Raw genomic sequence first — 26,708 nt, 5'->3', positions numbered from 1 at the left:
TAAATTCTACTCTGCGTGATCCTTTTCAGACATTGGGGTATAGGGCTTTCTTGCCTCTTTGTAAAGTGCTCTTGCAATGTATGTGTAACCTGCTTAGCCAGGGGATCAACTTGATGGTGTCTCCTTCCTCAACCTTAGGCTAAGTTATGTCTAGGAAAAAATGTAAAGTTCTCCTAACCTTTTTTTACTAAGCAAAACTATTTTAAATCATTTTTAATTAGCAAGTTCTTTTTGTGAATATACTGTTTCCTGTTCTTAGGGTGACCATAAATTATAGGCCAAACCAGGACACATTGGAGAGTGAAAGAAGCTGCCATTAACAATTATGCTGAGTGCTAGGTGTGGTGGCTATGCCTGTAATCCCACCACTTTGGGAGGCTGAGGCGGGAGAATGCTTGAGCCTGGGAGTTTGAGACCAGCCGGGGCAACAGAGCAAGACCCAGTCTCTACAAAAAATTAAAAAATTACCTGGGCATGGTGGTGCCTGCCTGTAGTCCCAGCTACTTGGGAGGCTGAAGTGAGAGGATCACTTGAGCCCAGGAGGTTCAGGCTGCAGTGAGCCATAATTGTGCCACTGCACTCCAGGTAAATTGACAAAGCCAGACCAGACCCTGTCTCCAAACAACAACTATGCTAGGACGACAGGTGTAAAGCTGAACTGTGCTAGGCGAACTGGAACAATGAGCCGCTCCCTTACCTATAATTTTTCAAGAAAAGTGGCCAGGCACAGTGGCCCAGTACTTTGAGAGGCAGAGGCAGGACTGCTTGAGGCCAGGAGTTTTAGGCTGCAGCAAGCTATGATTGTGCCACTGCACTCCAGCCTAAGTGAGACCCCATCTCTTTTATAAAATTTAAAAAGAAAAGTATCTATTTGCTGAGATTCTTTTGAATAAAATGATAAAAACATGGCATACCTGTTAAACACCATGTTACCTATCTTCCAATTGTGAATCATCTTAAAACACTATTGGAGTTTAACTGGATGTGGTGTTGTTTCCTTGGCAGCATATGAAGTTTTACTTTAATTTCAATTATGTGGATAGCCAATCTAGGCCCAAGACACCTTGGAAGCAGCAACACTTCATTTACACAGCTCTGCAGCACATTTTCCAGGACTCCAAACATCCACGGTGATTGTGGAATTCATTCTAGCCTCCGTATCTAAGACTAAGGGAAGGTTTTCAATTCATAAAAGCACTGTTAATAAAATTTACCATTTTTCTATGCGTTTTGTGTTCTCATGACATATCATCTAAAAATTGTGTTGATTCACTTAGAACTTCACTTTTAAGATTTTTTTAAGATCATGGTAATTTTGTCATCTAAGAATATATAGAAAAATTACTTCAATATAACATTGAGTAACATTATTATTATTTTAGATAAAGTCTAGCTCTATTGCCCAGGCTGGAGTACAGTGGCACAATCTTGGCTCACTGCAACCTCCGCCTACTGGGTTCAAGACATTCTCCTGCCTCAGCCTCCCGAGTAGCTGGGAGTACAGGTGCCCACCGCCACGCCCAGCTAATTTTTTGTATTTTTAGTAGAGATGGGGTTTCACTATGTTGGCCAGGCTGGTCTTGAACTCCTGACCTCAGGTGATCTGCCTGCCTTGACCTCCCAACGTGCTGGGATTACAGACCTGAACCACCACATTCGGCCGAGTTACATTATTTTTATACTTTGACATGGTTTCTTAATTTTGTTCGCATATCCAAGTCTAGGTACTACCTTAAACACAAAAATCACAGCAGATATAAATTACAGTATCTTATGATATGCGAAACCAGGAAACTAATCTTATTCTACTCACAATAATTTTATATAAAACTGCCTCTTTTAATCCCCCCAAAGCATGGCACACCATTAATTTAATCTTCGTTAGTGCTGTATGTTTTCTTTAAATCCTGTTACTGCATTCCTTCATGCAATCAAGTGCCCTTTAAAAACTAGTATAGGGCCGGGCGCGGTGGCTCAAGCCTGTAATCCCAGCACTTTGGGAGGCCGAGATGGGCGGATCACGAGGTCGGGAGATCGAGACCATCCTGGCTAACACGGTGAAACCCCGTCTCTACTAAAACTACAAAAAAATTAGCCGGGCGAGGTGGCGGGCGCCTGTAGTCCCAGCTACTCGGGAGGCTGAGGCCGGAGAATGGCGTGAACCCGGGAGGCGGAGCTTGCAGTGAGCTGAGATCCGGCCACTGCACTCCAGCCCGGGCGACAGAGCGAGACTCTGTCTCAAAAAAAAAAAAAAAAAAAAACTAGTATATCAGTTACATTTGCCTCCTCTGAGAGAGGTTATGACCCTTTTCTACCCTGTGGGGCTTTTGACCCTAGTTCCCGTTTTTCTTATATTTCTGTTAAGTTACAGTACCCCCAGAACAATTGTCACTCAAATGAGATAACTAGTCTGTCTTAAATGATATTGAACTTTTTCCCATTAGACAGTGTGATTTAAGCAAAGAAACCTAATATAGTAGTACGATGCATTTGATAAAGAGTGACATGAAAACTTAGTCAAAAATGTCAAAATATTTTAAAAATACTTTGCTCACAATGTGCATTATAATGCAGCCATTTTGTAGTATTCTCTTCTAAATGAATTTAAATTGAATTCAACACCGAAGTATTTACAAAGCTTTCTTTGCAGGATAAATAATTATTTCTGCATATGATATGATTATTTATGTGAGGATTCTTGAAAAGCAAGTAACTAGTTAGGGGTGCAGTACTGGTCATTTAATTATCCTAAAGGATTGTGAAAAGCAAGAGGTCGAGAATTGGAGTTTAAATAAATCATTTTCAACAGCAAATTGTTTAATGACCTATGAAATATTGAACCAAGGAATCTGGAGTTGAGCACTCACATACCAGCTGTGACTAATATCACTATTAACAAACCACCATTCAAGAGGCAGATCAAAATAATTAACACTCAACTTGATAAAAAAAAAAAAAAAGGTTAAATTGCTCCCATATGATTGCTTTTAAAATAAGCATGTTACGTCAACTAGTTGATTACTTCGTTAAAAATCAAAGTTGACAAGGTAGATAGAGTGGAGGTGGGAGGTCAGCTCTCTCAAGCCAGTACATATGAAAATAAAATTTCAAAGTCAAGTGTCTTCTTACCAAATGCTTTAAAACAAAAACAGAAGAGCACGCCTCAAAACCCACCCACATCGCTTCAAAAATAAGTTTTTGCCCTGAAAATAGAAGATATGCAATCTGAGGTTTTTGTTCACGTCAGAAGCAACAGCAGCAAAATCTGTCCCCAAAAGTTTCTGGTAAAAAGTCAACAATCTGTTTTGTCTTTTACTTTTAACCCAAAACAAAACATGGCTGGAGGGAAGACAGAGGGGAGCCATTTTGCAAGAGTTGGTTAAGACTTCCAAGGTTATTTCATTTGATGGAGAAAGACAATTTTCTAGAGAACAATTTGAAATAAAGAAGCAAATAACTATTGATGGAGCATTGGAAAACTTCATCATTTTGGCTAATCTGTACCAACTGATAGTTCCTATACCTATAAAGTTCTTCAGGGTTTTTGTTGGTTTGTTTTTGAGATTGGAGCTTATTTTTTCATACCTTCACTGTTCCAATGGAACAGTTCCATCATCTCTACTTTTCAACCTGGATCACATTTCCAGGCTTACACAACAGATGCTTGAAATGCTCCAGTTGTAATAAGCCTTTATTCTCCTTGGATGTTCTTCGACCTCCAGAAGCCACTTACAGATTTAACTAATTTCCCTTCTAAGGATTGAATGACCACTAGCTCAATAACTATTTGAGGACCTAGTTCTACATTCAGAAAAAAATCCATAGAACTGCTAACCAAAAGAGATGTCCTTTTAAGACTGTAGCTCTTGGGGGTGGGGTGGAGGGAACTCAAAGCAAAAAGGAAGTTTCAATTACTTTGTGAAGTGAAGCAGAAAAATTAAGTGAGATCCAAGAAAACTTTATTAGCTATGACAAGCAATTCTTAAGGCTTTTGTTTCATGAGTGCTCAGAAACCTTTGCTAAAATATTTGAAAACTCATCCAACTATGGCATCCCAACTTAGTTAATATGTGTGTCTCTGTGGGTGTGTATACACCCAGACACACACCCACACACACACATACAATTAGTCTTAAAGCAAATTCCCATTCACTATGTTTTATCAGCACCATTAAGAAATGAAGAAAAGAACTAAGACTCCTTCCTGTTCAAATATAAATGTAATTGGAAACTATGGCAAAGTTTTAAACTGTTAACTAAAAGTCTACTTTCATTCTTGACTTCTAGGGCTCAGACTAGCCTCAAAAGCTCTTCTCAGAGTTATCCATGACCAGTGAAACAAACAAGACAGAGTATAAAACTACAAATCGCTAAGAAGCAATTCGTTCTGTGTTATTTTCTTAAGGCAAATATGTAGTCCTTTGAATTCTGGTGTTCATTATTTAAAATTACTTTCCGTTTCAGAACTTAAAAACTCACATACACGTATATTACTACAAACTCTTGCTTTACTCAAATCACTGTTGTCTTTTTGGAGAGATCAGCAAACCCCCTGCCCTAATGCTAAAATATGTTCATGTTTCGTAATCTAAACAAACTCATCAAATAAAAGCCTGCAGCCATCATTTCTAAATATAAATAAAGCCATCTTTATATACAAAATTTGTCCTTAATGGGTATAGCATTTCTTTGACAGAAAAAAAAAATTGCTTGAGTTGATTTCTCTTTGTCCAAATTGGTTAATATAAATATAACAAACCTTAGGCCATTATACCACTTACAATGTTTTTCATAGGGAGAGGCAATTAACTCATCCAACAGAAACTGAGGCCCCAAGATAAGCAATTTACTTCCCAGGGTCATTCTAAAATGGAGCCAAGGTCTGCAGGTGATTTCATAGAAATGAGTGCTACTCCTATCCCAAACACAAGCCACTCCACCCAGATCCTGGGACAACAGCTTAAAAGAGGTTATGGGAGGCCGGGCGCGGTGGCTCACACCTGTAATTCCAGCACTTTAGGAGGCCGAGGTGGGCGGATTACCTGACATCAGGGGTTCGAGTCCAGCCTGGCCAACATGGTGAAACCACATTTCTACTAAAAATACAAAATTAGCTGGGTGTGGTGGTGGGCACCCAGCCACTCAGGAGCCTGAGGCAGGAGAATCGCTTGAACCTGAGAGGTGGAGGTTGCTGTGAGCCAAGATCGTGCCACTGCACTCCAGCCTGGGTGACACAGTGAGGCTCTGTCTCCAAAAAAAAAAAAAAAAGTTATAGGAAACCCCAATTTTTCTTTTAACTTTCCAAAGGTATTTCTGTTTTGTAAGGAGCCCCCAAGGATATCTGTTATGTATCCTTAGGGGCTCCTTACAAAACAGAAATATGTATAGTAGGGAGAGTACTCTAGGAGAGAGAGTCATGCCAGCTCTGAAAAGAGAAGCCCTTTCAAAGTCCCTCCTTTTTCTTATCAATTCCTTTTCTACTCACCCACCACCATCTTTTAGAAAGGTCCACCTGCCTTGATAGTTGAAAGTAGAATGAAATGACAATTCTCCACTCCCCACCCTATGATTCAGAGGTTAAGCTCAACTAATACCTCATAATTGCTGAACTGGAAGTTTTGCAAAGCCCTTCGATAAGGTCTCTGGTACAATTAGGAGCATTTTAGGTTTCTGCTTAAGAGCATGCACGTGTCTTAGGAACTGCTGCACTTCCTGCTTATCACACTTTTTGAAAGTTGCTAGGATATTTTAGATAGTTAGCTTTGAAAGTTCAAAGCAATTTTCAATATTCTGCTCCTTAGTGTGTGGCTTTTAAAGTCCTATTGTTGTATAGCATTAAAGCCAAATGACCCTACAGGTTTCACTTTTGAGTTTTTGCTGATACCAGAGGGATGTGAACATATGCTGTGCCTTGAAATGCTCTGAACTCCTTGAGTATCTCCATCAACGCTTTATTGACACCTTCTCAACTTCTATATCAGGCCCACTGTTACGGCAGTTGGAGGGGTTTGAGATGGAATCTCTTTATTTCCACATATTTTTGGACTGACAATAGGAGTGTACTGGATTGCAAGTAAAAGTACTCCCTGCCAGATGTTCATCCTCAGATAAAGAAGAAAGGAACTAAAGAGAATCAAAGCAGCTACTTGGAGTACTGTTTTCTATAGCATTTTTAGAAAACAATAAATAAAAACATGTTCTCTAAACCTCCATTTTCTTCCCTAAAACATAAAGTCTCATCTTGTTTTCTCCTGGATAGGAATCAAACATACAAGAAACAAAAAGTAGGGAGAAATGCATCCATTTCTGCTACGTACACAAGATGGGATGCACCTAGAATTTATTCTGAAACCAGCTTTACTTGCTATTTTTAAAATGATTCTACAGTTGGGTTATTGAAGACACACACACACAGAGCATAAATAAGCTCAATTAGTTCATAGTGACAGGTGTGTCAAAAAGGTATGGTAATTCCATCTTAACAGTATTAAGTTCATTCATTCAGTGACACTGAGTATCTATGTGGCAGGCAGGCAGGCATCAGGCTCAGCGCTGGGGTTACAAAATCCCCACCTCAAGGGAACTTTCAGTTCTTGGGGTTTCCCATCACCAGGGCTCAGAGGCAAAGGGTAGTTGACGATCTGCCAAAAATGGGGTTGCAGAAAGTCAGAGATCAGAAAGACAATTCACTCCAAGGTTGTCCAAGGTCCCTTTCTGGAGTCTCTAGAATAGGAAAGGAGAGGTAAACTATCTCCAACTTTGACACTAAAGTAATTAGTGACATGTCAAATTAATGGAAGAAAATGAGCAAACATGAGGCAGGCCACTGTCAAGGTGAGCAAGTAAGCAGCCACATGACTCCTCTTATCACAGGAAAGTGATTGTAGACTGGGCCCTCAGAACATAACTCCATAGACAGAAAGCAGATTAGTGGTTGCCTAGGACAGAAAGGGAGGGAGGGAGATGAGGGGTGACTGTTAATGGTACACAGTTAATTTGAGGGGGGTGATAAAAATGTTCTAAATAGACTGAGGTAATGGTTGCATAACTCCATGAATATACTAAAAACCACTGAATTGTACACTTAAACGAGGTGAGTTTTATAGTATATGAATTATATATCAATAAAGCCGGGAGAAGGACACCAATCCATGATAGTGCTGGGCGGCAAGTGTTCGGCAACATGGGGAAGAGTTTGAGAAAACCCATAGCCACTAAAGGGATAAAACAAGCCTGCTCTTTATACAAAAGGATAATTTGCTTGTGCCTAGAGTGCCATGTGCTATTCTCAAACTCATGAACACTATGAAGAAAAGTTTTAGAGAAGGGCAGCAAAAAGTAAAGGAATAGGAAGGCAGAAGCCCAGTGGTAGGAACAGACTAAAGGTGGAAGGTAGGTAAGGAAAGAGAAAGGAAATGTGCAAAGTCACAAAGAGTAAGGCCAGGGTGAACCAAGAACTTATTTAAGTAAGGAAATCTTTCAAAATTTAAAAGTGTTAAATCGCAGGGGTTGGGAATGAAAGGGGCAAAAGCAACCTACAGTCTGTTACACATGTAGAGAGGAAACAAGACCTCATGAGTTGATCTGACTGTATGACCTTGAGAAAAAAATCAGTGACCCTTCTTAGGATCCCACTTCCCAGTCTTCAAATGCAATGTGATTCTTAATTATGCTCAAATTCTCTCTGATTAATCAAGTGGAGCCCTTAAAGAACCAGGAGCTCCTCATAGCAGGGCTATCATATTCTGCTCTGAGTCTACAATACAAAAATGTATTAAGAAAGTCATTTCACAGGTATGTGGATGGCATTTAAATGGATTTGTGTTTCACATGAGATATCCAAACGCTCCAATTATCCATAGGGTTTTAAGACCTTGGCAAAACTTTTGATTAACCTTGTTGATTTAGGCTGGAAAAACTCCCCAGCAACCTTTAGGTTTGTTATGAAATTGTTGTACTCTATTATGAGACTGTATATTTTTTGCTGCCTGGTTGGCCAACATGGTCTAAAACAATCTAAACACTTCCACTTCCACATACTGCACAATAAAGCATCTTCAAAGCCTCTGACCATTTCAGACCTCAATTTGTAAATATCATCTATCATGCATGACAAAGTATCTCACAGGATTAATACAATCATTGAAATTCTGCCAACATTTGTATACTGTGGGATTACAGAAACTGAACTACGCACCCCTGGTATGTGTATATGTAGTAGTCTATAGCTTTTTGATTTGTTAATGCGTCCTCAGGGAAACAACACTAATGGAAGCAGTTCAGAGTTAAGTCCTCCCCAAGTACCACAGTAAACATGGTAAAAAGATGTATAAAGGCATTTTTTGTACATTTACACTAATGGGTAGTTTATGAAAAATGCAAACATCTCCCTATCTATTGTAATACAATCAGATTTGCAAAAACAATGTTCATAATAATGGAACAAATACTATTTTTAAAAGGTAAAAACCATCAAAACCAAAAAAAGAATCCTTAATAGAAAAACCACTTTACAACTGAGGCAATTTCCATTTCTTAACAATATTAAACAAGCAAAACTGCAAGTAGTTACACATTTTTGAAAACAAACCACTTGTACTTGGGAATACCATAGTCTCTGGCCATTTAGAAATTCAACTCTCATGCTCTGTTCAGAGGAGCCAAGCCCCCTCCTTTCTTTTTCTTTCCAGCCACTGAAAAGCATACTTTTTCTTTTTTTAAGAATGAGAAATGCTAACCCAGGAAAGCATGTGGTGGCTCTAACTTGTATAACTATTTAAAATGAGTATCCAGATTTGAACCTTACTTCATATTGTCCATTTCAACAGTCCTTAAAATATTTTATTGGTCCTGATACTGGTCTAATCCCCTCCATAGAAGCAGAATCACAAAAGTACACTAGGGGATTATGCAGTAGGGTTTGCAACAGTGAAAACTCGTTTAGGAAGGGAGAGAAGAATGTAACTTGAAATAAGACAGAGAGAAATGGGCCCTCTTCAAATTTCCCAGCATAGCTTTGAGAGCTGTCCTATAGCCAAGTCTCCCCAGGGTTCTCCTAATCCTCGGCAGCCACTGAAGAGAGCCAGGATGAAACTTTTTTCTGAACAAAGAAAACTGAAAAGGGCCAAGTCTCAAAGTCACAGGCTCCCAGCTCGCCACTGGCTCAAAGCCAAGAAAAGCCCATGTGCTCAGGCCAGCAGCCATGCAGCTGATGGACAGACAGCAGGCTGAGAAGGGCACTGCGTATGTTGGGGAGGGAAGCACACAACCCACCGAAGGCTCTCCCCTGCCACCCAGGGCCACAGGGCTGCTCTCTCTGTCCCCCAGCCCTCACCAATGGCATTTTACACTCGCTTCCAGCAATTAAGTCCCCATATCTGGCACGATTATCCCCTGGCATGTGTGCATGCATATGTGTGCTTGCATGTGCATTTGTGCACATGCATCTTTGGCTGACATAAGCATTCCTACCTCCATGATGGAATCTAACACAAATATCCTTGCAGATATAAGACATTCATGTTGAGGGTTCTCTCAATGTCAAGTGACTTAACGTGTTGGTAGCTCAGTTTTCCCAGCTGTAAAACAGAACCAGTTCATGCACTGCAGTGGTTTATTGAAAGGAAGCAATAAAAATGGCAGTAAAGCACGCTGTAACTGTGACCCATATTGCCTTGGCACTATACACACGGGGTCTTGTGAGCTGGTTCTCTGGAAGTGTTCTTCCATGCCTTCATATGTCGGTTTTCGGGTTCTGTCTCCTGAAGGAACTGGGAAGGCTGGCTGTCTTTGCTTTTGTCTCTCCCCTACATGGGACATTGACAAGGAGACACCAGGCAGATAGTCAATGTCTGTGGCCTGCAAACATGGACACAGACAACAGTGAGGACACTTCTCTGGAAGGCCTTCAACCTCAGAGCAACTGGACAAGCAGAACAGCTTGGTGTTTTGTTCTTCTTTTTGCACTCCTAGATCCATGGGTCAGACTCCTGCCTTCCATACTGTCCCAGTTTTTTCCTCCATTTCCCTTGAAAAGCTGCTAGTTTCTTTACTAGCATAAGCACCTACCTCTAGTTCCTCGAGACCCTCAGGATGGGAGTCATTAGGGAAAGAGAGAAGAAAACATATCCAAGAAAGCAAATCTACACCAGGGCTCCGCCAACTGTGGGATCATGACCTCCAAAGAATCTGGAGAGAATTTCAAGGGGGTCAGAGGCCCTGGAGCCCAGAGCCTAAGACCTCCCAACATCTGTTGTCAGTGAGGGCAGAGCAGCCTTTTTAATACAATTTCCTCACATGCATCAGCACCAGTTCTTTTTTCAGCCCTTAAGTGTACCCAACACCCACTCCCATATGACCTCATCTCCCAGTACTATCCAAATTATTGTCCCATTACATTGTCCTGTAGTGCTCATTTCCCTTGGCAGCAGGGTTGAACAAAGAATTTAAATTTTAAGAGGAATGCTATGTGTTTCCAGTCTTTGCTGCCCTATCATGAACACCATCCATCAGTTGGAACTTCAAAAAAAATATTTTATGATGCTTATATTAATAGTTACCAATATGCATTGAGCATTTGTTATGTGTCAGGCACCATGCCAAGCACTATATCATCTATATGAGCTCCTTTGATCTTCACAACTCAATGAGGTAGGTACAGAACTGTTATCTTACCCTCCCCCCCTTTAAACATATGAATCCTGGAACAGAGTCACTAAGGAACTTGTCCAAGTTCAGAGCTAATAAGTGGCAGTGAGGCTCTAGAGACTACACTTTAAATAATTCTTTCATGAGATATAATTCACATACCATACAATTCATCTGTTTAAAGTATACCATCCTTTTTTTTTTTTTTTTTTTTTTTTTTTTTTGTGCTGTTGAGACAGGCTTTCGCTCTGTCACCCTGGCTGGAGTGCAGTGGTGTGACCATGGCTCTCTGCAGCTTTAACCTCCCGGGTTCAAGCGATCCTCCCACCTCAGCTTCCAGAGTAGCTGGGACTACAGGTGTGCACCACCACACCCAGCTAATTTTTGTAGAGACAGGGTTTTGTCATATTGCCCAGGCTGGTCTCAAACTCCTGGGCTCAGTTGATCTGCCCACCTTGGCCTCCCAAAATGCTGGGATTACAGGCATGAGCCATCATGCCCAGCCCATGCAATGGTTTTTAGTGTATTCACAAAGTTGAACCACCTCTTCAGCCATCACTACAAGCATTAATAGAACATTTTTATCATACCAAAAAGAAATCCCATACCTTAACTATCACTCCCTAAATTTTAGACAGCCACTGATCCTACTGTCTATGGATTTCCTTATGCTGGACATTTCAAAGAACTGGAATCATACTAAATGTGGTTCCAGAGCCCATACTCTTAACTACTACCTGACACAGAGGAAGAGGAGGTTGTCCATTGACAAATCTCTGACACATGTTCTTTCACCAAGCCAAAAAGCCCTATTACCAACACCATCCCCTCACAACATGAGACACCCTGCAGCATGCTTCTGTGTTGGCTGGAGGTGTGGCTTGGCAGGCAATTGCTGGGGCCCTTGAGGAGTAATTAGGAGATGACATGGCCTAAGAAAATGAGCACAGACTCTGGATCCGAAAGACATGGGTTCACTTCATACACTGCTGGTGGGAATGTAAACTGTAGTTGCCACCGTGGAAAATGCTTTGGCATTTCCTCAAGAGGTAAAACACAGAATTACCATATGGCCCAATAATTCCAATCTAAGAAAACTGAAAACAGGTGTTCACATACAAAGCCGTATACAAATGTTCACAGCAGCACTATTCACCATAGCCAAAAGGCAGAAGCAACCTAAGCACCCATCAACTGATGAATGGATGATGAAATTGTGGTATGTCCATACAGTGCAATATTCTTCAGCCACCATGAAGGGAATAAAGTGCCAGTAGATTACGTTAAGTGAAAGAAACTAGACACAAAAGTCATATATTGTATGATTCCATTTATATGAAATGTCTAGAATGAGCAAATCTAGAGAAACTGAAAGCAGATTAGTGGTTGCCAGGGGCTGGTGGGAGGGTGAACAAGAAGTGGTGTCTTAATGGGTACAGAATTTTACTTTTGAAGTCGCGAAAATGTTCTAGAACTAGATAGTCTTAATGGTTGGATGACGCTATTTATATACTAAATGCCACTGATACTTTAAGTTGGTTGAAATGGTGAATTTTATTTGACGTGAGTTTTGCTTCAGTGAAAAAAATGAAATCGTTTAAAAATGAAAGATCTAGGTTCAAATCCATGCTGACTGATCCTGTGCAAGTGACTTAGAGAAGTCTTAGTTCCCTTATATGCAAAGTGGGGGAGGGGTCATTTTACACGGTTTTGTGAGCATTAAAGGAGATAACCCATAAAAATCACAATGCTGGCACATAGAAAGTGCTTAAGAAAGAGAAACAATTGGTCAGCCAAGAATAAAAACCACTGCCCTCGCTCTCTAGACAAAAATATCATATGTCCTATTTTCCACCTCAAACAGTTACATCTCTGTAGACTACAGCAATCCTAAATAGCAAATAATAACAGAATAACATGAAAACTGGACTTCGTTGACCTGGAGACTGAGGAGTCCTGAATTTTCCTTACAAAAACTTCAAAAGTGCCAGATCCTAACTCCAAGATCCCATTCCTAATCAAGCAGTGGAGTCCTATACATGTGATGCAGGCCGAGTGTGGTGGCTCATGCCTGTAATCCCAGCACTTTGGGAGGCCAAGGTGGGAGGATCACTTGAGGCCAGGAGTTCAAGACCAGCCTGACCAAGATGGCAAAACTCCATCTCTACTAAAGGTACAAATATTAGCCAGGCGTGGTGGTGGGTGCCTGTAATCCCAGCTACTTGGGAGGCTGAGGTGGGAGAATCACTTGAACCCAGGAGGTGGAGGTTGCAGGTGAGCCGAGATCGCACCACTGCACTCCAGCCTAGGCGACAGATCAAGACTCTGTCTGCCGGCCGGGCGCGGTGGCTCAAGCCTGTAATCCCAGCACTTTGGGAGGCCGAGACGGGCGGATCACGAGGTCAGGAGATCGAGACCATGCTGGCTAACACGGTGAAACCCCGTCTCTACTAAAAAATACAAAAAATTAGCCAGGCGAGGTGGCGGGCGCCTGTGGTCCCAGCTACTTGGGAGGCTGAGGCGGGAGAATGGCGTGAACCCAGGAGGCGGAGCTTGCAGTGAGCTGAGATCCGGCCACTGCACTCCAGCCTGGGCGACAGAGCGAGACTCCGTCTCAAAAAAAAAAAAAAAAAAAAAAAAAGACTCTGTCTGCCCCCGCCCCACTCCCCCAAAAAAGTGATGCAGTTCCTGGATGGCAAGAAGTTGTAAGGCTAAGGATCTATCTCAGCCAATCTTTGGAAAACCCCAAAACTTCCCAAGAATAATACAACCCCTCTGAATCCAAAGCATCTTTAGTGAGGGGATTACAGGAAATGATAGAGAAGAACGGTTTTAGTTTGAGAAGAATCCCTCCCGCCAAACTGAATATAAGGTATTTATTTCCTGGAACAGAAGGGAAGCATTTTGTTGTTGTTGTTGTTGAAACACTTATCTATATACATTTATATGCAATGTGGATGTCCATTTTTGAAAATAAATTCCTGGCCAGGCGCAGTATCTCACGCCTGTAATCCCAGCACTTTGGGAGGCCAAGGCGGCCGGATCACGAGATCAGGAGATCAAGACCATCCTGGCTAACACAATGAAACCCCGTCTCTACTAAAAATACAAAAAAAAATTAGCCGGGCGTGGTGGCGGGTGCCTGTAGTCCCAGCTATTCAGGAGGCTGAGGCACAAGAATGGTGTGAACCCAGGAGGCGGAGCTTGCAGTGAGCCGAGATCACGCCACTGCACTCCAGCCTGGGCGACACAGTGAGACTTGGTCTCAAAAAAAAAAAAAAAAAAAAAAAAGAGAAAAAGAAAAGAAATTCCTTTCTAAGGTGTTGTTTTCACTTGGTAAATGAGTCTTTAACATGACTGAAAGCTTCCCCAGCAAGAGATGGTTTCCATAATCCATGAGGGACAAATTGCACACAAAACAGATGTAGACACAACTGAATACAGTCCTGCTAGAGATTAGAAAGATGTACTTCCAATATGCTTTTAATTACTTTATGAAGACAGTCCATTTGAGGGCTCAAATATGCAGTGAGCCCTAGCTAGACAAGCTCCAGATAAGCCTTCTAGGGCTCAGCCCTGGTGGATGCCTCATCCACACCAGCAATTTTTAGCAAGCAATAGCTCTTACCAGCCCAGCACTCCTCCCTCAATATAGAACCAGAAGTCTACTCTTTGCATACTAACTGGCCCTCCTAAGCAGCACAAGAGGCACATGGTAGAAGAAAGGGACAGGTGATAAAAGAACCAGGGTCAGTGGGCCCCAGACACCAACACTTCTGGGCAGCACATACAAAGGAGATCATATGTGAGCAGCTACTATGAGGATGAAAGGAACATATGCTCAAGAATGCAACAAAGGATATTAGTTACAGTCTATTATGCTATCATATTTATTTTGAAAATGTGAATTTGTTTCAATGCAATTGGTATATTAAGGAACGAGTTGAGCATAATGAAAATTTCACGTTTCCTTATGCGTGAGCCTGTCTTCCAGAAATAGGAGGTGAATGCAGAAAACCGCAACCAGCTGTACCCAGCCATGTAGAAATACACAAAACACATACATCAAACATCCACCAGCTCCCTCAGTCCAGTGGTAGGAGCCACCTCTACCTCCACAGTTAGTGCTACAGCTTTCCATCAGAGTTCAGATAACTCTCCATCCACCACTTCATAATGATTCACACAAGCTGGAACCTTTCTGACTTCCCCATCCACAGGCAAACTTCAGACGTTCTTCAAGGTCACATGCCATATTTATGGCAATATTTCTGTATTTCTTAACCATTTAGCATGTGTGAAACTGCTCCTGAGTTTCTTCGGTTCCTTTTTACTTTTTTAATGTGGCAGTGGAGAAGTCTGTTAGTGTTGTACCCTAACCCCAATTTTCCCATAACGCTTATTGTTGTCCTGCCACACAATGTGGCACAGCATGGTGATTTTTAGAAATGAGTATGTTGTGTTATAGTGAACTGACTATACTTTCCTGCAAGGTTTGTACATTCAGTGGGTTAAATGGCACATTTAGTTGATCACTCTCACTTTTTACATGCCCTTTCACCAGAATCATGTTATTAAAAGTGAATCCTTCAGCAAGCCCAAGGGAACATATACCAGGCATAATCTGACTTAAGTCCTACATACCTAAATGGAATATGTAATCAAAACCACAATGTCCAGCTAACCAAATTAACACTTGTCATAGGATGAAAAGGTATTAAGAACATAAGAAAACAACTTGATTACAAAATAGGCAAAAGGTCTCAGCAAACTCCTCACTGAAGATATATACATGGTAAATAAACATGTGAAAATATGTTCAACATCATATGTCATTAGGGAATTGCAAATGAAAACAACAGTGAGGCATGTAATGGTATCTCACAACTCCAAATGCTGGCAAGGATATAGCACAACAGAAACTCTCATTGTTGGTGGGAATGTAACATGGTACAGCCACTTTGGAAGGCAGTTTGGCAGTTTCTTACAAAACTAAATACACTGTTATCATATGATCTAGCAACTGCTCTCCTTGGTATTTATTCAAATGAGTTGAAAACATATTCACACAAAACCTTGCACACAGATGTTTATAGCAGCTTATTCCTAATTGCCAAAATTTGCCAAAACTTGGAAGCAACTAAGATACCCTTCAGTAGGTGAATCTATGGCTCATCCAGACAATAGAATATTATTTGGTGCTGAAATGAAATGAACTATCAAGCCAAGAAAACACAAAGAAACCTTAAATGCATATTACTAAGTGAAAGAAGTCAATCTGAAAAGGCTACATACTGTTTCCAACTATATGACATATGGAATGTCATATAGATTCCAACTATATGACATTCTGGAAAGGACATAACTATGGAGACAGTCAGAAAGACAAGTGGTGCCAAGAGTTGATGGAAGGAAGGGATGAATAGGTGGGGCACAGAGGAATTTTAGAGCAGTGAAACTACCCTGTCTGATACAATAATGATGGATACATGTCATGATACATTTGTCCAAGCCCATAGAATATACAACATCAAGAGTGAACCCTACTGTTGCCTGGACGCAGGGGCTCACACCTGGAATTCCAGCACTTTGGGAGGTGGAGGCAGGCGGATCTCTTGAGGCTAGGAGATTGAGAACAGCCTGGGCAACATGGTGAAACCCTGTCTCTACTAAAAATATTTTAAAAACTAGTCAGGTGTTGTGGTGCATGCCTGTAATTCCAGCTACTCAGGAGGCTAAGGCAGAAGGATCACTTGAGCCTGGGAGGCGAAGGTTGCAGTGAGCTGAGATCACACCACTGCACTTCAGCCTAAGTGGCAAAGTAAGACTGTCTCAACCACGAGTGAACCCTACCATAAACTTACAGACTTTGGGTGATGGTGATGTGTCAATGTAGGTTCACTGACTGTAAGAAATGCACCATTGTGGTGGGGAATGTTGATCATGGGGGAGGCTTTGCATGTGTTGGGGTAGAAGGTACATTAGAACTCTCTGTACTACTGTAACAATACAACGCGAGAATTTTCTTCAGGGAACTGGAAATGCACAGAGACATGCACTTTAATGTGTCCAAATGAACTAGACAATCCCCACTACCCAGAGCAAATGGCCATGCGCAAGATGAAAATGTAAAAGGCCTAACAAATTCTGACAATTTTAACTCCTTTGTTAAAAGGAGCCATACAGCCTTCTTCTTTTTCTTTTTTCCTGGAAGGAATAGTGCTATTGATTTTTCAAAAGTTAATAAGTTTTAAGGATCTCTGTCAAACAAAGCCATTTCCTTCAGATGAAAACAAGAGAGTGGCCATACCCTGTTGTTAAAACCTGCAGTGAATTAAAGTCATTTCTTTAAACAAACAAACAAACAAACAAACAAAAAACAGTTTTTTCCCCCTGAGAATCTCAAAGTTCAAACTTTGAAAGAGGAAAGAGGAGATGAGAGGAACTTTAGGGTTGCTATAAATGTCTCAGTCTTCAGTTTGAAAGGTTACGTAAGGATGCACAATTACCTGAGTAGGAGTGAGAGCCCAAGCCAAAAGCAGATGCTGAGCATTGTCCTGGTACATGTGGAGCATTTCTGTGAAGCATTTCTGGAAGGCTCCAGAAGGCTCAGGCCCCGGGCTATAGCGCGACAGGTACAAGCAGGAACCCTGAAACGTCCCAGGTCGGGCATCATTTCCCAAGGGTGTCATCAAAGACCTCAAGAGTAAAAAGGAGTGCTGAGAAGCTACCAGCACAGAAGTCAGATCTCAGGCAAACCCTTCCCTTATCCCTCCTGTAAATCTCTTACTAGCCAGTGTTCCCTTTTCTGACCTACTGCTGGCTCCCAACACAACAGAAAGAGTATCTGTGCTAGCTATCAAGCTGGACTCCGCTTAAACACTCTCTCTGTATAGTCTCTAACACAGCGGGAAAGCACTGCCGTTTTAGGATCTCTGCAGAATCCCTCTGAAACTCCCACAGGCCTCAGGTCAGAGCTAGAGAACCCTAAATCAGGACTTATAATCAACTCACATCTGTTTGTACAAAAATATTAAAATGCATCTTAATACAGGTAACTAACTGATGTCCCCAAGAGTCTAGGATTACCTCGTTATCACTGTCCTGCACCTTTCCAGCTATGAGTGAATAAAGTAAGTATATTTAAGTACAACACAGCCTCTATCTCACAGGAAAGCATTCTTTCTGACTTGTAGTAGAGCATTCAGCTCAAGGACTCAGTATTGCTTGGGGTTGCAAACAGGGTGACTTGCAGTGATATTTGCAAGTCATATACTCTTCAAGGCAATTTTTATGGGTTGTCAGATTGGGGGAGATGGGGAAAAGAGCATGTAAGTGTTCATAATCTACATGGTCTTAGAAGAAATGTAAGAAACACCGAAGAATTCAGTTGTTAAACATCGGGAACAGTCAAAAGGTCTGGCTAATTTGTTTTTGATTTTTACTTGAAAGTATTTATCATCAGAATAGAAGTAACTGTCATAATAATGGCAATGCTTCACATACATATGGTGCTTAAAGCATCTTCACATATATTATCATTTTATTTTGTCTGCACCGTAACCCTTGAAGGCATTATCCTATTTTACAGTTACAGAAACTATGGTTCAATTTCTGATCAGAAAAATGAAGATAAAAATACTCCGCTCTGAGATGCTTGTGAAGTTAACAGATTCATCCAAATCAAACACTTAAAGTTCCTGGCCCCAAGCTTAACCCAGAACAGGCATTCCAATACTAGCTAAAATGCAAGTCACCTAATTGCTAAGCTTTTATTCCTTTCCCACATCACCACCCCAACAGTGTGGCAGCCAAAACTAACGTTTGATTTGTGGGTGTATTATACATGTGTACATATTATTAGGCTAATGCTAAAATGAAAGGACATTCCCAAAATACCAGCTAGACAGGGGGACAGGACTGAGATTGAGGCTTTGCTGATATTTGTTTTCTGTGCAGCAACTTTCCTATGTGGGGGCCTAGGGAGGAGGGGGCTCTTAAATAGCTTTAACAGTAAGCACTGGAGTCCACTTTAACTCAAAAAATAAAAATAAATAAAATAAATAAAAAATAAAAACAAAATTAAAAAAAAAAAAACCCTCTGGCCCAGCACAGTGGCTCATGCCTGTAATCTCAGCACTTTGGGAGGCTGAGGTGGGAGGATCGCTTGAGCCAAGGAAGTCGAGGTTGCAGTGGGCTATGATTGTACCACTGCAGTCCAGCCTGGGTGATAGAAAGAGACTCTGTCTCAAGTGAGTTTGGGAACGGAGCAGCTGCTGCAGGGCCCATGGCGGACACCCAGTACATCCTGCCCAATGACATCGGCGTGTCTAGCCTGGACTGCCGTGAGGCCTTCCGCCTGCTGTCACCCACAGAGCGCCTCTATGCCCACCACCTGTCCCGTGCTGCCTGGTATGGAGGCCTGGCTGTGCTGCTTCAGACCTCCCCCGAGGCCCCTTACATCTATGCTCTGCTCAGCCGCCTCTTCCGCGCGCAGGACCCCGACCAGCTGCGCCAACATGCCCTGGCTGAGGGCCTTACCGAGGAGGAGTATCAGGCGTTCCTGGTCTATGCCGCGGGTGTTTACTCCAACATGGGCAACTACAAGTCCTTTGGTGACACCAAGTTTGTTCCCAACTTGCCCAAGGAAAAGCTGGAACAGGTGATCCTAGGGAGTGAGGCTGCTCAGCAGCACCCCGAAGAAGTCAGGGGCCTCTGGCAGACCTGTGGGGAGCTTATGTACTCTCTGGAGCCAAGGCTTCGACACCTCGGACTGGGGAAGGAGGGAATCACCACCTATTTCTCTGGGAATTGTACCATGGAAGATGCCAAATTGGCCCAGGACTTTCTGGACTCACAGAACCTCAGTGCCTATAACACCCGGCTCTTCAAAGAGGTCGATGGAGAAGGGAAGCCCCACTACGAGGTGCGGCTGGCTTCTGTGCTTGGCTCAGAGCCTTCCCTGGACTCTGAGATGACTTCCAAGCTGAAGAGCTATGAATTCCGGGGAAGCCCTTTCCAGGTGACCCGAGGGGACTATGCGCCCATCCTCCAGAAGGTGGTGGAGCAGCTGGAGAAAGCCAAGGTGTATGCAGCCAACAGCCACCGGGGCAGATGCTGGCCCAGTATATAGAGAGCTTCACCCAGGGCTCCATCGAGGCCCACAAGAGGGGCTCCCGCTTCTGGATCCAGGACAAAGGCCCCATCGTGGAGAGTTACATCGGGTTCATCGAGAGCTACCGTGACCCCTTTGGTTCCCGAGGAGAATTTGAAGGTTTCGTAGCTGTGGTGAACAAGGCCATGAGTGCCAAGTTTGAGCAGCTAGTGGCGAGCGCAGAGCAGCTGCTGAAGGAGCTGCCCTGGCCCCCAGCCTTTGAGAAGGACAAGTTCCTCAACCCCGACTTCACCTCCCTGGATGTTCTCACCTTTGCTGGCTCCGGCATCCCTGCTGGCATCAACATCCCCAACTGTAAGTGTCAGCAGGCCCAGCCCCCGAGCCCCAGAAGCCTCCTTTTAGAGTCGCCCCTCCCTCTCCACACACACACTCTCCACAAACTGCCCTGTGCCTCTTGTCTGTGACCTTTGACCCTTGCCTCTTCTTCCTGGTCCTTCTCTGCCTTCTCCAGACGATGACCTGAGGCAGACGGAAGGCTTTAAGAACGTGTCACTGGGGAATGTGCTGGCTGTGGCCTACGCCACGCAGCGGGAGAAGCTCACCTTTCTGGAGGAGGATGACAAGGATCTGTACATCCTCTGGAAGGGGCCCTCCTTCGATGTGCAGGTGGGCCTGCACGAGCTGCTGGGCCATGGCAGCGGCAAGCTCTTCGTACAGGATGAAAAAGGAGCATTCAACTTTGACCAGGAGACAGTGATCAACCCAGAGACGGGCGAGCAGATTCAGAGCTGGTATCGGAGCGGGGAGACCTGGGACAGCAAGTTCAGCACCATCGCCTCCAGCTACGAAGAGTGCCGGGCTGAGAGTGTGGGCCTCTACCTCTGTCTCCACCCGGAAGTGCTGGAGATCTTTGGCTTTGAGGGGGCTGATGCGGAGGACGTGATCTACGTGAACTGGCTCAACATGGTTCGGGCCGGGCTGCTAGCTCTGGAGTTCTACACACCTGAGGCCTCCAACTGGCGACAGGCCCATATGCAGGCCCGGTTTGTGATCCTGAGAGTCTTGCTGGAGGCTGGCGAGGGACTCGTTACCATCACTCCCACCACAGGCTCTGATGGGCGCCCAGATGCCTGGGTCCGCCTCGACCACAGCAAGATCCGGTCTGTGGGCAAGCCTGCTCTAGAGCGCCTCCTGCGGAGACTTCAGGTGCTGAAGTCCACAGGGGATGTGGCCGGAGGGCGGGCCCTGTACGAGGGGTATGCGGCAGTCACTGATGCGCCCCCGGAGTGCTTCCTCACCCTCAGGGACACGGTGCTGCTGCGTAAGGAATCTCGGAAGCTCATCGTTCAGCCCAACACTCGCCTTGAAGACTCAGACGTGCAGCTTCTGGAATATGAGGCCTCGGCTGCTGGCCTCATCCGATCCTTCTCCGAGCGTTTCCCAGAGGATGGACCCGAGTTGGAGGAGATCCTCACACAACTGGCCACAGCTGATGCCCGATTCTGGAAGGGCCCCAGTGAGGCCCCATCTGGCCAGGCTTGAGGAAGATGTGTGGCCTCTCCCCTAACTCCAAGAAACCAAGGCTGCAAGTGGCCCTCCATTCGTGTGTGTTTTAGGGGCTAGGGGAGGGGGAGGGGCAGGATCTTGGACCTTGGTACTACCTCAGCTGAGGGTGGTGACACTAACCCCTTCCATTTGTCAGCACTTTCCAGCTTGCCAAGTGCTTCCCCTCTGTGATCTCATTTCATCTGCACTGCCATACCTGGAGTGAGCAAGACAGGGCTCACCATCCTGTCTACCAGATGAGGAAATGGCAGTTCTGAGAAGTCACTGGTCTAGATTCCACAGGTGGCACGTAACAGCTAGGGTTCAAAATGTTCTCACCTAATCCAGTGCTCCTCACATATTAATTTTATAACCAGACAAATAAATATTAGAGACAACCACAAAAAAAAAAAAAAAAAAAAAGAAACTCTGTCTCAAAAAAAAAAAAAAAAAAAAAAAATTCCAAGCAGTTCTTTCAGATGATTCTACCAGGGACACAAATGGAATAGGAAAATGTTTAAACAAAGAATACATATTTGCTTGTTTAAATTAAAATTGCTCTAGGCACATTATCAGGAAACTTTATCTGAAAAGTAACTGGGCAAAGCCTAAGGGATCTTAATTTTAATACAAAATGTTTCAGATAGAATGAAAGGGATATGATTTTATTCGGTTTCAAAGAACAGCAATAAAGACCCTGATGATCCTGTATTATATACAATATGCAGCTCCTAATGACATTAATGGAAATGTGAGGCAGGTGCATATTCTCAGAGACTAAAGAACAACCTGAGACATGGCTATTAAGTCAGAGATCTGTCTATTCAGATGCCCCCTCGCCTCCCTTGTTTTAAGGACTATCTCAATAACTAGCAGTTTTGTTAGAGCATTAATAGTCCTAATTCACTCTGACATACTTGAAGTAAAAGTATCTATTCTCTGAGTACAAAGACTACTACCCCACCCCCAGTTTCTAGTCTGTCTAGTTTTTGGTTTTGAGACTAGAGCCAATTTTATGTAGAATTAGATTTTGAAAAAAATACCCCACGTGCTAATCCACCCAACGCTTTTCCACACCAAGCTAATTCTCATGGCCATTAGAGGGAAGGTTCTGTCTTAATACTTGAAAGGGGAGGCAGCCAGAAGCCCCTAGTCCCTCCCTCTGAGTGTTTAATCAGGGAGTTTCATGCGACCTGACATGTTGGTGTCAGAAGAAGTTGGAATCTTCACTACATAAAAAAAGGAATATCTATACCACTAGCGAGCTGGCTGTTTCAATCTGTGCTGACACAGGATTCGATGTACCCTGACAGGATCCCATTTTCACATATATCCACTAAATCTTACTTGGCTATAGCATATCAGCCTCAGCTCACAAGAGCAAAGTAGCTTTATGGACAAAGGCCTGCAGTTATCCTTGGGGTGGGCTGAGACGCTCTACTTTGGTCTCCCAGTATTTCCTGTTATTGTAGTAATGCTGCATGAAAGAAAACAGTGGGTTTCAATTATATGCTGCGAATAATGTCCCAAAACATTTTGCAGGAATATTAATTCCTTCTTATTTATAGTTGTCTGCCAGAATGTAAACAGTAGAGAACTGGAAGCATTTCACCAAAGAAAAGGAATGACAGAAAAAGGAAGAAAAGGAGAGAGAGAGAAAATAAAAGAAAAGAAGAAAAAAGGAAAGAAGGAGAAAAAAAGAAGGAAAAGTGCACAGAAGACTAAATGAGATTTCATTTCAACCTTGTTAGTGAATTATAGCTTATGAGTTTAAGGTATTATTCTCAAATTCTTTCCTGAAAGGTTTAGGAATAATTATATAGGACTTAAAGGATAGGCAAAGCCAGATAAACCTAATAAATCTATCATTTGTAATAGAGGCAGTGTTTCCTGTAAATGAGAGCTGGATTTCATTTCATAATCATACTTTGAAATGTTTGTTGATTATTAATCACATGGTACACTGGACTTGTGAGGTCATAGCTTTTTATTTTCCTAACTCTAGTGCAGCACCAATTGGGCTCAAATGATCGAATTGAGTTCCCCAGTAGGTTCTTCAGTTTCTAACATTAAGTATCCATCCAGCTCAGTGTAAATCATACCTAGCTGTATTATTTTCAAGTTAAGACTTAAGCTCAAAACTAGATGGCTCAGGAACTGTTTTTCCCACAACTTTGTGTGGTCTAAAAGCCTTATGGGACAAGTCTTCTGCAAGGTTCTTCCATGCCATAGAAGACATCAAATCTTTTCAATAGATACACAGATTTGTTGCTAAGGGGACTTTAGCAATGCTGGCCATCAGGTAGGTGGCAGACTGGAAGATATACTTACCTGGGACCACAAATGGGCGAAGTCCTTACTTTAAAAGCTTCACAGTGAAAAGGCCCTTTACGTACCTGCCAGTGACCGGTCTTAACCTTCTGTGTTTTTAGTCACTTGATGTTGAGGGAAAAATGTGCTTCAAAGCCTAACATACCCACTGTTGTTATATCAAAGTGCTATACCAAAGATGATGCCTTGGAACAGGCTTCTGGAAATGTATGACTTTTCTTAACAGAAAAGAAACTGGGCATTTTCCAAGTTGAGCTAATAACACTTATTGAGCCCCTGTACTATATGTAAGGCATGATAGGGGATTATAAAGCTGAGCAAGACATAATACCTGATGACTTCAAGGAGCTTACATCCCTGTAGAAGTAACAAAACCAACAGCCAACTCTTTTTTTTGGAGACGGAGTCTTGCTCTGTTACCAGGGTGGAGTGCAGTGGTCCAATCTCGGCTCACTGCAAGCTCCGCCTCCCGGGGTTCACACAGGTGCCTGCCATTACACCTGGCTAATTTTTTCTATTTTTAGTAGAGACGAGGTTTTCACCGTGTTAGCCAGGATGGTCTCGATCTCCTGACTTTGTGATCCACCCGCCTTGGCCTCCCAAAGTGCTGGGATTACAGGCGTGAGCCACCGCGCCTGGGCAGCCAACTCTTTTTAAGAGATGGACTCTCACTATGTTGCTCAGGCTGGAGTGCAGTGGCTATTCAAAGGCATGATCCTAGCACACTTTGACCCCAAACTCCTGGGCTCAAGTGATCCTTCTGCCTCAGCACCAGCACAGCTACCTATAGCCTTTTTTTTTTTTTTTTTTTTTTTTTTTGACAGGGGCCCGGTGTGTCCCCCCCATTTAAGTGGTGTGGCACAATCTGAGCTCACTGCAACCTCCACCTCCTGGGCTGAAGCCATCCTCCCACCTCAGCCTCCTGAATACCTGGGACTACAGGCGTGTGCCACCATACCCAGCTAATTCTTTTGTATTCTTAGTAGAATGTTTTTGTATTTTTAGTAGAGACAGGGTTTCACCATGTTGCCCAGGCTGGTCTCGAACTCCTGAATTCAAGTGATCCAACCACCTCAGCCTCCCAAACTGCTGGGATTATAGGCATGAACCACCACACCCAGCCGCCAATTTTAATATAAGGTAGGATATTGCCTTGAGAACTGGAACTGCATCTGTCTTTCTCTTATATCCCTAGTAACTGACACTTAGCTGGGCACACAGAAGATATTTGATAAATGCTTACAGAATAAATGAATGAACAATTCATCATTCTAATGTCCATTCATTCATTCATGGCAAAGTCCTATGGGGCAAAAGCAATTTCCAGATGGGCATCTGAGAAAACAGATGTAAAGATCTACAAGATATGAGAAGGATTGTTAATCAGCAGAAGTAGGGAGGGCAAAATTTATTTATTTATTTTTTTTTTTTTGAGACGGAGTCTTGCTCTGTCGCCCAGGCTGGAGTGCAGTGGCGCAATCTCGGCTCACTGCAAGCTCCGCCTCCCAGGTTCACGCCATTCTCCTGCCTCAGCCTCCCGAGTAGCTGGGACTACAGGCGCCCGCCACTGCGCCTGGCTAATTTTTTCTATTTTTAGTAGAGACGGGGTTTCACCATGGTCTCGATCTCCTGACCTTGTGATCCGCCCGCCTCGGCCTCCCAAAGTGCTGGGATTACAGGCGTGAGCCACCGCGCCCGGCCTGGGAGGGCAAAATTTAGGCTAAAGGAAGAACATGTGTATAAAGGCCTGCGGGTGAGACGAGAAGACAGTCCCAGCTGTCTTGGGGAAACGACTCATTTGGTTTCACTATATGTAGAGTACAGGGAGTGGGAAGAGGGGGACATCAAATTGGGAAAGGCAGAAAGATGGGGGGGAAATAACCCAGGGTCTCTATCTAAGATGACTCTGTTGTGACCACGAAATATACATGTGGCCAGCGCCATGGAATGTGGGTACATACTGCTGTTGGACCTGATAGCCTGAAAGACTCTTCTGAACATAATGAGTGCTCATCAGTGTTAGATTTCGGGCAGGAGGATCCTAAAGCAAATTTTGAGTAAGACGACATATCTGAATGTTAACGCCTTGACGTTTAACCTTCTGAAGGAAGAACTGCTGGGTTCAAACTCATACTCAGCGACTATGCGGTCACACAAGGGGAGCAGGGTCTCCACAGTCTTTCAGAAGTTCACGTACAACATTCCAGGCACTGGCTGAGGCAGCATGTTCTTCCCAGTGCACAACTTCAAGAAGAGAAGCATGAAGACAGAGAGAGGTACACTCAAGCCAGCATTCTCATTATGATCTAAGCTACAGGTCTAACTCCAGCTGTCTCAAAAAAGGCTCCACAGCCTACTTCTTCATCTCAAACTGCTTTTTTTGATCTTTTCTAAAATGAGGCCTCTTCTGATGTACACATAACTTGACTCCCTTGCCTCCTCTCACCCACCTACTCATCTTTCATAATGAACTAGCGTATTAACTAATATCTAGCCTAAGACAAATGGGGACATAGTAACACATTACCTATCTGGAACCTAAATATAAGCCCCCAAAGGGTTCCATCAGCCAAAAACCCATGCACCACAGCCATAGGAGAAGCCCTCCCCTCACAGCTTTATGTACACTGACTTGGCATAGAGTTTTGATCAGCTTAATGCTATGGTTCCAAAGAGCACAAGGGAAGTAGCCAAGAAGGAGGGACAGGAGTTGCTAAAAGCGAGCAAGCTAACAGCAGTACAGAATGACAGCTGACAGCAAGGAAGGAGACAAAAACCATTCAGAAAGCTCAGTTACCCAGAACTGCTCATTTCAAGGTTTTATTATATTCAAGAATACATATGCAATGAGGAAAGAGCTTTCCTCTTATTCCCCTTATCTTTCCAGATCATCTCATCAGCTCTCAATGCATTTGCAGTGAAACACAGACTATTATGGCTGGAAAGGATCCTAGCAATATAATCAAGTTTAACGCCCTCCTTTCATGAACACCAGGAACAAGACCTTGATGTGCTCACTTGTTGAATGCCCATCCCCCAGCTGGTCAGCAGCAAGGCAGGGACTAGCATC

The 26,708-nt window shown here is 43.3% G+C and overlaps 2 protein-coding genes across 3 annotated transcripts in view; one reads left to right on the top strand and one right to left on the bottom strand.

Annotated features, from left to right (window-relative positions):
* GPC4 (glypican 4) overlaps positions 1-26,708 on the bottom strand; it is a 124,207-nt gene that overhangs the window by 72,283 nt on the left and 25,216 nt on the right. The gene's annotated exons all lie outside the window — the stretch shown is intronic.
* On the top strand, positions 18,815-21,730 carry LOC110742130 (dipeptidyl peptidase 3-like). Its single transcript, XM_031661013.1, is given in 3 exon segments — positions 18,815-19,751; positions 19,754-20,116; positions 20,274-21,730. Coding segments are annotated over 3 exon segments (2,211 nt in total). The 5' UTR covers positions 18,815-18,934; the 3' UTR covers positions 21,305-21,730.

This window comes from Papio anubis, chromosome X (assembly GCF_008728515.1).
Source record: "Papio anubis isolate 15944 chromosome X, Panubis1.0, whole genome shotgun sequence".
Classification (NCBI taxonomy): Eukaryota; Metazoa; Chordata; class Mammalia; order Primates; family Cercopithecidae; genus Papio; species Papio anubis.
Note: the sequence above shows the minus strand (reverse complement) of the source record. Positions and strands in the feature narration are given on the sequence as shown.